Source organism: Arachis ipaensis, chromosome B05, assembly GCF_000816755.2.
Source record: "Arachis ipaensis cultivar K30076 chromosome B05, Araip1.1, whole genome shotgun sequence".
Taxonomy (NCBI): Eukaryota; Viridiplantae; Streptophyta; class Magnoliopsida; order Fabales; family Fabaceae; genus Arachis; species Arachis ipaensis.
In genome coordinates, this window is record NC_029789.2 from 3,762,864 (window position 1) to 3,775,596 (window position 12,733).

Consider the following 12,733-nt stretch of genomic DNA (forward strand, 5'->3'; position numbering starts at 1 on the left):
CTGCGCGAACCCACTTCCTTCCAGCTCCTCCCACCGCCAGCGAACCCCTTCCTCCCACCACCTCCCAGTGCCGCCGATCCCTTCCTCCCAGCGCCTCCTCGCAAACAGCACCTCCCAGCACCTCCTCGCAGAGAGCACCACCGTCGCAGACAGCACCACCCGGAACCACCCAGCAGCTAGCACTACTGTCGCGGACAACACCACCCACAGCACCGTTTCTGGCTTCGTGGAGACAGCACCACCCAGCCACCCAAAGCATCGATTCTGGCTTCGTTGAAAGCACCCAGTCACCGAATCAAGTCAGATATAGGGTCTCCGAGTTAGGTATTCAATTTTTGTTCAATAATAATTGATTCATTGTTGTTGATTATTGTTTATTGTTCAATTTCTGTTTCAGTGTATATTCTTTGCTGATTGTTGCTTATTATTTATTTGTTGTTGATTTACTAAAATTGCTTCTGATTGTGATTTACTGTTTAATTTATTTGTTCAATGTATTTATTGTTGTGTTTTTGCTTGATTTTTTAAGCAGAAAATGTGAGAAGGACAATGAAAGAAAGGCTTTCACTGAGAGAGAAAGCTGTTTGGAGTGTGCTGTAAGTTAAATGGCTCGTTTTATGTTCAAAATTTCCTTACAATGGAGTCTAAGATTTTAAAATGTAAAAGGAACACGTCTTACCTACGTGCCAATAGGTTTGTGGTTCTCAAATTTTCTCCATATATACTATCAATATGTTTTTTTACTGGCCATCTGTGTTACTTAGAAGTTCACATGCTGTTTGAATGAAAAACTGCAAAATAATTTGGTGAAAATTTATTGTGACTGATTTAGATGCTCAAGTTAGATTCATACTGGTGAGTTAACAATTGGCTCACTGTTGAGTTTTGTTTGAACTTTGAACTTGTATAAAGCTGTAGAAAAGAATAACAATTGGCTCACTTGTTGAGTTTTGTTTGAACTTTGAACTTGTATAAAGCTGTAGAAAAGAAAAGTGCATATATTCTTAATAAAGATTCTTTTCCTGCTAGCTGGAAGCTGTAGATTTGTGTTATTTTCACCAGTGTTATTTTCTCTATATTGATAGTTTATATATGGAGAAAATTTGAGAACCACAAATCTATTGGCACGTAGTAAGACGCTTTATGTTCCTTTTACATTTTGAAATCTTAGAATCCATTGATAGGAAATTTTGAACATAAAAGGAGCCATTTAACTTACAGCAGCTTTCTCTCCTAGTGAAGACCTCTCTTTCATTGTCCTTCTCACATTTTCTGCTTAAAAAATCGGAAGCAAAAACACAACAATAAATACATTGAACAGTGAATCACAATCAGAAGCAATTTCAGTAAATCAACAACAAATAAATTAAACAATGAACAATAATTATTAAACAATGAACAATAATTTTAGTAAATCAACAACAAATAAATAATGAGTAACAATCAGCAAAGAATATACACTGAAACAGAAATTGAACAATGAACAATAATCAACAACAATGAATCAATGATTATTGAACAAAAATTGAATACCTAAATCGGAGACTCTATATCTGACTTGACTCGGTGGCTAGGTGCTTTCCGCGAGGCTAGAAACGATGTTGTGGGTGGTTGGGTGCTGCTGTCTCCGCGAAGCCAAAAACAGTGCTGTGGGTGGTTCTGCCTGCGACAGTGGTGCTGGCTGCTGTGTGGTTCTGGGTGATGCTGTCCGCAACGGTGGTGCTGTCCGCAACGGTGGTGCTGTCTGCGAGGAGGTGTTTGGAGGTGCGGTCTGATACTACATGATGAAGGAGATTCTGATAATAGGAAGGGGAGACATGAATAATACGTGTTATTCGTGCACACACTTAAAAATTACTCTACTGCTTCTAATCTGCTCATCAGTATGTTTTCTTATTCTCAACAAACTTATCTGTCGGATATTAAACCATTCTTTATATCACAAAATGTGGATCTTAACTTTGCAAAGATGAATAATTTAATCCATGTTGCACAGTTCCAACCTCATGATTTTGAGACAATCTCTGAAGAAGCATGGATTATATTATATACACATTAGGTGATGTGTAATGGGGACATGCCAGATAATAAACTTCAGAGTTTCAAAAACCATTCACTTTGAATAATTTGATGCAAAAGTATCACATGTTAGGCAGAGATGGGACAAGCTTACCATATTCCAACAGAATAATGCATGCTTCACATGCTTTTTACACATGATTAAGATTAGTGAACTGTATTATCTCTTAAGTTGGTCTATGGAATCAAATTATGAATAATTGAATAGACCCTATATAAGGAGAGGTGTCAAAGGGCTTAGACTATAGAAAACAAACAGCATTGAGCTTCCTCCAAAAGAAAGAAAAAGAACAATGGCAAGCAAATTGCATGTTCGATCAAACAGTTTGCCAAATGGATCTCATCCATGGTCCTCAAGAGTGCAAGAGCAGTTGAACAACCTCAGGAACTTTGAAGCAACCTGCACATCTGAGTCGGTTGTCAAAGGCTTGTCCATGTTGGAAGATGTATACTTCTCAATGTTGGTTCAACCCAGAAGGCTATTTCTAATCATCAAAGTGAGAAATGCTTCCAAGAGATCTTGGATGGCTCAATCAAAGTCTTGGATGTGTGTGGCATCGCAAGGGACACTGTCATGCAGATCAAGGAGAATGTACAATCCCTTCATTCATCTCTTAGAAGAAGAAAGGGAGACTCATGCATTGAAAAGAGCATAGCCGAATACAATTCCTCCTCAAAGAAGATGAGGAAGAATGTCAACAAGTTGATCACATCTTTGAAGCACCTACAAAGCAAATATGGAATCTTCAATCAGCATCAAGATCTTAGCATTCTAAGCGAAGTGATAGCAATGAGCATGTGTGTCTTCCAATGTCTGCTATCATTCTTGGGTGGTCCTTCAAAGTCAAAGGCAAGCAAATGGATGAACAAGTTGATGCAAAAGGGAGAAGTGAACTCAGAGAGTGGCAATGAATTGCAATTGGTGGATGCAGCTTTGAACACCCTCTTAAATGAAGGTGCTAAAGGCTCCCAGATTCAAGCTTCCAATGAACAATTAGAGGCTTTGGAGATTGCTATTGAAAGCATTGAGAGTGGTTTGGAGAACTTATTTAGGCGCATGATTAAGACTAGAACATACTTTTTGAACATATTATCCCAATAGAATACACACTCTCTTCAGAATACCAATTTTGATCTACCATATGTGTATATATATATGTGTACAAATACAATCAATCAAATGCATACAAAAGTTTATACTTTCAAATTTGTGCCTTTCTTGTTTACTCGTTGTTTTATTTATCTAAATAGCAAATACTATATGAATATGCTCCTGCCTAGTGAACAAAACAATTAATATCCAGTTATTAGATTTGACTTTTAGGCTACAAGTAAAAAAAAAATTTTCAAATTTCCCAAATTTATTAACCTGCTAACTTGAAATACAAACTAAATCTATAGCAGCTTTTACTGTTCATATTTTATATCAAGATTAGTCACAAAACTCTTCTTTTCTTTCTTTTCCTTTGGTATTTCGTTACATTTGTTGTTATTTATTTTGGGGGTTGGTCTTTCTTTCTTTTGTTTGAAAACATTGAAACAAATTAAGAGAATGCACTCTTGAATCAGCATCAAGATCTTAGCATTCCAGGAAAGTAATAGTGATGATTGATGAACATGTCGAAGAAACTTGTTGAATTTGAAAATATTGAAACATGCACTCTTGAATCAACATCAAGATCTTAGCATTCCAGGAAAGTAATAGTGATGATTGATGAACATGTCTGCCTTCCAAGAAAGAGATATTATTTTGTGAAAAATGTTAACGCTTTTATTTAATTACATATTTAAAACTTTAAAATCCTTAAGGTAGAAGATAATTGAGTTAAATACTTTTAATTCTATAATAATAAATTATTAGAAAGAAATTATGATAATAAAAAAGGGATACATGATTTAAGAACTACTCCAATGGGTTTGTTTACCCATTTTGTTAATTTCTGATTTTCTGTACTTATTTTTGCTTGTTTTAAAATTTTGTTAATAAATTGATTCTATGATTCTGAATTACTGGGTTTGTTTATTGATTTTGTTAATTTGAGTTGCTTGTTTTGAGTTGATTCTGTGATTCAATTTAATAACTCCTGTGATTCCAAGCTACTGGGTTCAATTTGTTAATAATTCTTATTCTGTGATTTTCGGTTGCTGGGTTCAATTTATTTTTGCTTGCTTCAAGTTTAATTCAGTTATTCAATTTGTTAATAATTCTGATTGTGGGTTGTTGGGTTTATTATGAGTTGCTGAGTTAATAAGAGTATAATACTAATGTGGTTAATTTTTGTTTATTCTGAGTTATTGATTTTTTAAAATTTAGAGTTAATTTTGTTGATGGTTAATTTTTTTTGTTGTAGGTTGAAAATGGAACAATCATAAAATGATTAAATCTTTTGCTGTTTATGCTGATTTATTATGTATTCTTTTTGTATTTGATTTAATCTTTTTTTTTTTCTTAATTTTCTCTTTGTATCTGAATTTGCTGTTTAATCTGTTATTTATTGGAGACTGAATGGTTGCTGTTTTCTGTTTGTGTTTTACTGTTTGTTCTGAATTTTTCTCCATAAAAAATCGTTTTTCTAAACCTTGCATAAAACTTTATTTTTCTTTTCTTGTTTTTCGTTGGAATGTTTCAGATGAACGAGCTAAAAGAGATACAAGAATTTTCTGAAGCATTGATGTCATTATCTGCAATAAATGAACAACTGAAAGCAGTGTCACTGACTACTGGTAATCTCTCTGTTGTGGATTTTGATGCAGCAACTAACTTGTCAGAAAAATCATTCAGATTTGACCAAATATACACATGTAACTTGTTCTTTCTTGATACGATGATAGGTTGTTATTCTTTAGTGTAATATATCAAAAATGATTTTATTTCACCATGTTATATGCAAATAACTTTTTATTTACACTTTGGTATAGTTTGAAGAAGCAAGGAGTAAATGCAAAATGAGATTTTGGTAAAAAAGGAAACATACAGAAATAAGGAAGAAAAGGTATTATTCTTCTTTAATTACTTATATTAAAAGAATCTTATTTGCTTGCTATTATCCTCACGATTATTTGATATTAAAAAATGGTAGCTCTTATTTATTATTCAGATCAAAGAGTTTGAGAAAAAATTAAAAGAGCAGGAATTAGTTGCAGTTGCTGACAAGAGTTCCGATACCCCATCGGAATCTTCTATCAGTAGCTTTTATTTTTGTGCTCTTAGCGTGGTCCCTGTTCCTGATTTATCAGATTGTTTGCTATCTATCTTTGGTTTATAACTAACTCTTCCTCCAACTAAGAGTGTTTGCGGTACGGTTCGATTTTTTAAGAAAAAATCATAAATCTAATTGTTTAATTAAATTACGGTTCAATTTGATTTGATTTTTTTATCAAGACCATCCGAACCAAATCGTTTGGTTCGGTTTTTCAAATAATATGTTAGATGTGTTTTAAATTTAGCAACTATGTGCAACTTTTCTCACTTCTTCATGAACATACTTCAATTAAACCGGTATATACATTATCATTTCACCAAATTTCTATAACACTCATAAACACAAATCTACTGCTTCCAGCTTGCAGGAAAAGAATCTTTATTAAGAATATAGGCACTTGTTTTTTCTACAGCTTTGTACAAGTTCAAAGTTCAAACAAAATGTTACCTAGATTATTTCTTTATCAATAATAGGTTTATCATTGTAATTATTTTTTAGTGAGAGTACATAAAAAATACATAGTATATAAAATGTAATAACTCAACAAATATTTTTTAAGGGGATTTTTCATTCTCTCCAACAATGAGAAGAACTTATTTCTCTCCCTCTCTTAATCCCTTCTGGTTCATCAAACCATCAATATCACAGCTTGAACAGCTTAGGGCATGAGATTTTTTTCATGGTGCGGTGAGCGTGGAGAGCAACCAAGCTGTGAATCAAATTATTAAAAAAAAAAGTTGTGAATTGAGATCAATCCAATTTTGCCATTTTCTTTCTATCCCTAATTTTTTTTCGAAATTTTCTTTCCCCTATTCTTACTTCTTCCTTCAAACTCATCCAATAGAGTTTGATGAGAGGCTATTTCGCAAGATTCTTTCTTGGTGAACATAGCTGTTCCGATCAACAAGTTGGAAGGAAGAAGATCTGAATCCCTATTACTCTATGATTCATTAATTTCTCAAAATGGCAAACATGGCAAACAGATCCTCCCATTGCAGAGGTCGTGGAGCTACATTGGCTTGCTCTCATTGCAACAAGCAAGGCCACACATCATTTGCAATCACCCACACATACCACACTCATAGATTCAAATGAACATTTCTCAAGCTCAATGCACTCACCAATTTCCTCACACACCATTGCACCCATTACCACACCACACATTAACAATGCACCTGCATCACAACACTCTGACATCACACATGACTGCATTACTAGAAAGTCTGAAAGAGTCAAGAAACCGCCTGCTTATTTGAAGGACTATCATTGTATGACAACCACACAACTCACTCTAGCAACGTTGCCAACTCTAACTCTTTATATCCTATCTCACAACACTTGTCATATGATAAACTAACCCCAAAATATAAGTCACTTTCTCTAGCCATCACCTCAAATCAATAACCTAGCACTTATGAGGAAGCGGCTGCACAAGAATGTTGGAGAAAGGCAATACAAGATGAATTGACAGCTCTAGATCAGAACAGAACTTGGTGTCTCACTGAACTCCCAAAAGACAAGAAGGCTGTGGGTTGCAAATGGGTTTTTCGGGTAAAATTCAATCCCGATGGCACCATAGAGAGGCACAAAGCGAGGCTAGTTGCAAAAGGATTCACTCAAGTGCAAGGAGTAGATTATGGTGATACTTTTAGTCCAGTTGTCAAAATGACTACCCTACGAGTAATGTTAGCATTAGCAGCGGCAAAGAAATGGCATTTGAAACAGCTGGACGTCAACACTGCCTTCCTTCATGGAGATTTGGACAAGGAAGTTTATATGAAGATTCCACCCGGTTTGGCTGTGTCACAACCAGGTTTGGTTTGTAAATTACAAAAATCTCTATATGGGCTTAAGCAAGCAAGCAGGCAATGGAACATTAAGCTCACTCAGACTCTTGTGGATGCTGGTTATAAGCAGTTTTTTGATAATCATTCACTATTCATCAAGAAACAATCTGAAAGCTTCACTGCCATTCTAGTATATGTTGATGACTTGGTTTTAACCGGGAATGACATTGGTGAAATCAATTCCATCAAGAAAGATTTGGATGACAAATTCAAAATAAAGGATCTTGTTGATCTCAAATACTTCTTAGGAATGGAAGTAGCACGCTCTAACTCTGGAATTCACATTTATCAGCGGAAGTACACCATGGACCTTCTCAGAGATTTTGGTTATCTAGATTGCAAGCCTCTCTCTACTCCATTTGATTATAGTCAGAAACTCTCAAAGGAATCAGGTACCATTTTAATAGACAACACTATTTACAGACAGCTCATCGGCCGACTCCTTTACCTCACAAACACTAGACCCGATATCTCTTCTGCTGTGGGACGTTTGAGCCAATTTTTGGACTGTGCAACCACTTCTCACCTACAGGCTGCTTTTCGTGTACTCCGATATTTAAAAGGCCGACCTGCAACTGGTCTCTTCTTCTCCTCTACTTCTAATCTGCATCTCACTGGATTTGCCGACGCTGACTGGGCTACCTGTGCCGATACTCGTCGCTCCGTTTCCGGTTATTGCTTCATGCTTGAGAACTCACTCATTAGCTGGAAGAGTAAGAAGCAAACCACAGTTGCCAAGTCCTCTGCAGAAGCTGAATATAGGTCTCTTGCTGTTGCCACTTGTGAAGCTAGTTGGTTATCTTTCTTAATGGATTTCATTGGCTTGCCGCTTCAAAAGTCTATCACTCTATTCTGTGACAACCAGTCAGCTATTCACATTGCCAATAATCCCATCTTTCATGAAAGAACTAAACATATTGAAGTGGACTGCCATATTGTTCGTGAAAAGTATTTGTCTGGTCTCACCATCTTATGTCAGTTCGTTCCAAGGATCAACTTGCTGATTTTCTTACCAAAGTTCTGCCACCGGGTCCTTTTCTTGCTAATGTTTCCAAGCTATGATTGTTAGATTTACACAATTCTAGCTTGCGGGAGGGTGTTACCTAGATTATTTCTTTATCAATAATAGGTTTACCATTGTAATTATTTTTTAGTGAGATTACATAAAAAGTACATAGTATATAAAGTGTAATAACTCAACAAATATTTTCTAAGGGGATTTTTCATTCTCTCCAACAATGAGAAGAACTTATTTCTCTCCCTCTCTTAATCCCTTCTGATTCATCAAACCATCAACATCACAACTTGAACAGCTTAGAATATGAGTTTTTCTTCACAAAACTCAACAGTGAGCCAATTGCTAACTCATCAATATGAATCTAACTTGAGCATCTAAATCAGTCACAATAAATTTTCACCAAAGTTATTTTGCAGTTTTTTCCTTCAGACAGCGTGTGAACTTCTAAGTAACAGCAGTAAAAAAGCATATTGATAGTTTATATATGGAGAAAATTTGAGAACCACAAACTTATTGGCACATAGGTAAGACTCTTTATGTTCCTTTTACATTTTGAAATCTTAGACTCCATTGAAAGGAAATTTTGAACATAAAACGAGCCATTTAACTTACAGCTATCACGGCCCAAAATGAGCCATGACCGGCGCTCAGGAAAATAATCCTATAACAAGCCTAACATACTCAAATATAAATTGAATGAGAAAGTTACAAATATTTTACAAATTTTAAAATAAATAGTTATACATTTTTAAAAAAAATTAAAATAATTAAAAATTGTTGGACCTTGTCTGTGTCATATGGAGTATATACCTCTAGGAACTCGTCAATAATAAGTACTCATTGCAGATCGTTACATCTTGAATAGAAAGTCTCACATAGACAAGTAATTGTTCCTGAAAAATATTTTTTAGAAAAACGGGGTGAGTTTTGTAAGTCAGTGACTAGACAATATATCTATAATCGATATAAGACCATATAAATATTATATCAAAATAATTTAAATTAGAAAATAATAGTTGATAATAATAAGTGAATCAATAAGGGAGTTCTCATATAGAAATCAAATCAAAAGTCCACACTTGGGCGGCTCTATCTCTATGGGTAGCCCTTTCCTCTAGTGTGTCCGTATGGAATAACTGATCCAACGTGTGACCTACACGTTAGGCTAGCAACGCCCCTGCTAGTTGAGGTCTGAGACAGATGCATCTATGTTAACGTCATAACCGTCGTTAACTATGATTTTCTAATACGAGCCTCCCAAACCAAATCAAAACATATAATTTCAAACACAACAAATCTTTGATCTTTCAAATATATAAGGTATCGAATCAAATCAAATCAAATAATACTTTATCATGAGAAATCTTTTCCAATCATATTTTTCAATCATAAGAAATTTTAAACATATTTCACAATCTTTAAAGTAAGTGACTACCAACAAATACTTCAATGCTTCAAAAATAGATATTCAAGTAAAATCAAACATTTTGCAACAATGCAAAACTTCATCAAAAAATATATATATGGTCTCATGTATAATTCCAAAAGTATAATCTTCATAAAAACGAATTATTTAATTCTAATAAATCAATTATTCTAATCAATTTAAAATCGTTCAAGGCAAATATAGTGAGTATAATTCAAATATCATAATAAATATATGTCAAAATAATTATAGATGCACAATCAAACAATTATAAATGTAAAGCCTCTCACAACTTGGTCTCAAGGGACCGAAGATACCGAACCCAGAATGACAAAATCCAAGATGAGGAAGATTGACAGTAGAATGGAATGAATGAGCGCAAAATTTGGATTGGGGCACCAACAAGGTGGAGTTGGCGATAGTTTAGGTTAGTGACAAGAACGGCTCAGCTCCATCGGCATCAACAGCTCCAGTAGCAACCAAGGTTCACCCGAACGGCGACGCAACAGCGGTGACGGAACAACCCTCTATTCACGGCGGCTCCTCTCGCACATCCTGTTTCTCTCTTCGAGCTCTCTCTTCTCTCTCAACAATGGCGACAACGACTTGGCATGCCGGCGGTTGAGGCTTAGCGCCGACGGAGACAAGGCACGACAGCTGTAGCAGTTCGATGGTAGCGAGGCAGAACGGCGGTAGTCCTTCTTCCGCGTCTCCTCTCTCGCGCTCGTCCCCTCTCTCAGGCGCATCTCTCTCGGTTCTGGCCTCTGATGGCGACGCAACGGCGGCGAGCTGAATGCGGCTGGCGGCAACGTGACGGGATACGAAGGGCGAGCTCCAGGCCAGCGGTGATGAGGCGCGGCTCTCTCCTCGCGTGGTGGCTTGGTGTGGACAGTTCTCTCCTTCCTCCTCTCTTCTCTTCTCACGGTCTCCCCTCTTCTCTCTTTCTCTTTTCTTTCTTTCTTTTTCCTTCGAGTCTGTGTATGTGTGTGTGTGCTGTGAGGAAGAGGGTGTGAGGTGAGTGAGGGTGTGTGCGGCGGTGAGAAGTGAGTGAGTGTGGGGCTAGGGTTAGAGAAAGAAGAAAAATATTTAGGAGTGGTCCCACCATCTTATGTATTTGTTTATTTTTTTCTGGTTATTACAACAGCACACTCCAAACAGCTTTCTCTCCTAGTGAACACCTCTCTTTCATTGTCCTTCTCACATTCTGCTTCAAAAATCAAAAGCAAGAACACAACAATAAATACATTGAATAATACATTGAACAGTGAATCACAATCAAGAGCAATTTCAATAAATCAACAACAAATAAATTAAACAATGAACAATAATCAGAAGCAATTTTAGTAAATCAACAACAAATAAATAATGAACAACAATCAGCAAAGAATATACACTGAAACAGAAATTGAACAATGAATCAATGATTATTAAACAGAAATTAAATACCTAACTCGGAGACTTCATATCTGACTTGACTCGGTGACTGGGTGCTTTTCGCGAGACCAGAAACGATGTTGTGGGTGGCTGGGCAGTGCTGTTTTTCCGCAAAGCCAGAAACGGTGCTATGGGTGGTGTTGTCCGCGACAGTGGTGCTGGTTGCTGCGTGGTTCCAGGTGGTGCTGTCCGCGACGGTGGTGTTGTCTGCGAGGAGGTGCTGGGAGGTGCTGTCTGCAAGGTAGGGATGTTTAAAACCGATCCAATCCGAACAAAACCAACCAACCGGACTAAAAAAACCGATAACCGAACAAACCGAAAAAATAATTTTTTACAGTTTTTTTGTGGTTCAATTCGGTTTTCGGTTTTGTTAGAGAAAACCCTAACCAAACCGAACCGGTGTTATTGAAAAACCCTAAAGTAGCCTTCCTCCACAATTCCTCCTAATCTAGCCGCAGCCACCCTCCCCTACCAGGAACCCTAACTCCTCGAGCTCTCTCTCAGTCTCTCTAGCGCTGTGTCTCAGCTCGGACCTCCTCCTTCTTCTCCACCATCGACGTCGCTGGACAGCACCATCGCGGCGATGCCTCTCCCTTCCTTGTAGGCTCGTAGCGCTCCTCTCTGTCCCTCATCCTCGACGGCTCCACACACCACCTCTCCAGCAGTCGTCTCCTCCACGAACCAACAGCCGTTGTCGTCCTCAACAAACTGCAGCAGCACACACCAGACGCAGTCAAGCCGCTGCCGTTCGTCGCCCGTCTCTCGTTCGTCGTTGAAGCCGTGTCGCTGTCCAGTCTCTTCTTCTCCGTCATTGAAGCAGTGTTGTCCTTCCATCTCAGGTTGTTTTTTTGTTCTGATTCTATTTATTTTTTTAATTCTGGTTTAGTCTTCTTATGGATTCAGATTTTATTTTTTAATTTTGAACTTTTTGTTCTGTTTTGATTTAAGGTAATTCTGGCTTAGGGTTAGTTCTGAATTTTTGTTTATTCAATGTTAATGCAGGAAAGGGGAAGGTGAAATAGGAAGAATTTGTGGAATTAGTGCACCACATGAAAATTGTGGAATTAGTTTGGTTGTATTTCTGATTCAGTTTGGCTCTATATCTTGATTCAGTTTGAAATTGGTGCACCATTTTTGTAAAACTTTTGGAATTAGTTTGGTTGTGTATCTTGATTTTCTTGATTCAGTTCAGGTTGATTATTGTTCCATCTGTTTCTGCTATTTTTGCAACATTTGTTAATGATTTTAATTCGTTGTGCTTCTGCTAATTTGTTAGTAATTTGAGTCAGATTGATCATTGTTCTATCTGCTTCTGCTGTTTTTGTAAAATTGTTAATTATTTTAGTTTGTTGTGTTTCTGCTCATTTGTTAGTGATCTTTTTGTTAGTGACGGTAAAATGGTATAATGGCTTTTATTTGAATTAATTAAATAAATCGAACCGAATTAATTGGTTTGGTTTGGTTCGGATGATCTTGGAACAAAAACCGAATAAAATCGAACTGCAGTTTTAATAAACGATCAGATCGGATGGCTTTTTTTCAAATAACCAAATCAAACCGCACCGCAAACACCCCTAATTTTGGATAGAATTGTGTTGGTTTGATTTTTTTTTATTTTATTCAATTTTATTCAAATAATTTAAAATCTTAAAATTATAAAATTTTTAACTTAAAATTTTGATGATTATAACTTAAATTAATGATTTAATTCAATCAAATATAAATA

General features: G+C 36.4%; 1 protein-coding gene and 1 pseudogene across 1 annotated transcript; both read left to right on the forward strand.

Annotated features, from left to right (window-relative positions):
* Positions 2,326–3,181, forward strand: LOC107642524 (annotated as a pseudogene).
* Positions 6,689–8,198, forward strand: LOC110271878 (uncharacterized mitochondrial protein AtMg00810-like). The gene has a single exon (XM_021123519.1). It carries the CDS (start codon positions 6,948–6,950, stop codon positions 8,196–8,198), a length of 1,251 nt encoding a protein of 416 aa, XP_020979178.1. The 5' UTR covers positions 6,689–6,947.

Excerpts from the sequence above, each read along its gene's own strand:
- LOC110271878 (XM_021123519.1), top strand. The coding sequence starts at position 6,948 with ATGACTACCCTACGAGTAATGTTAGCATTAGCAGCGGCAAAGAAATGG.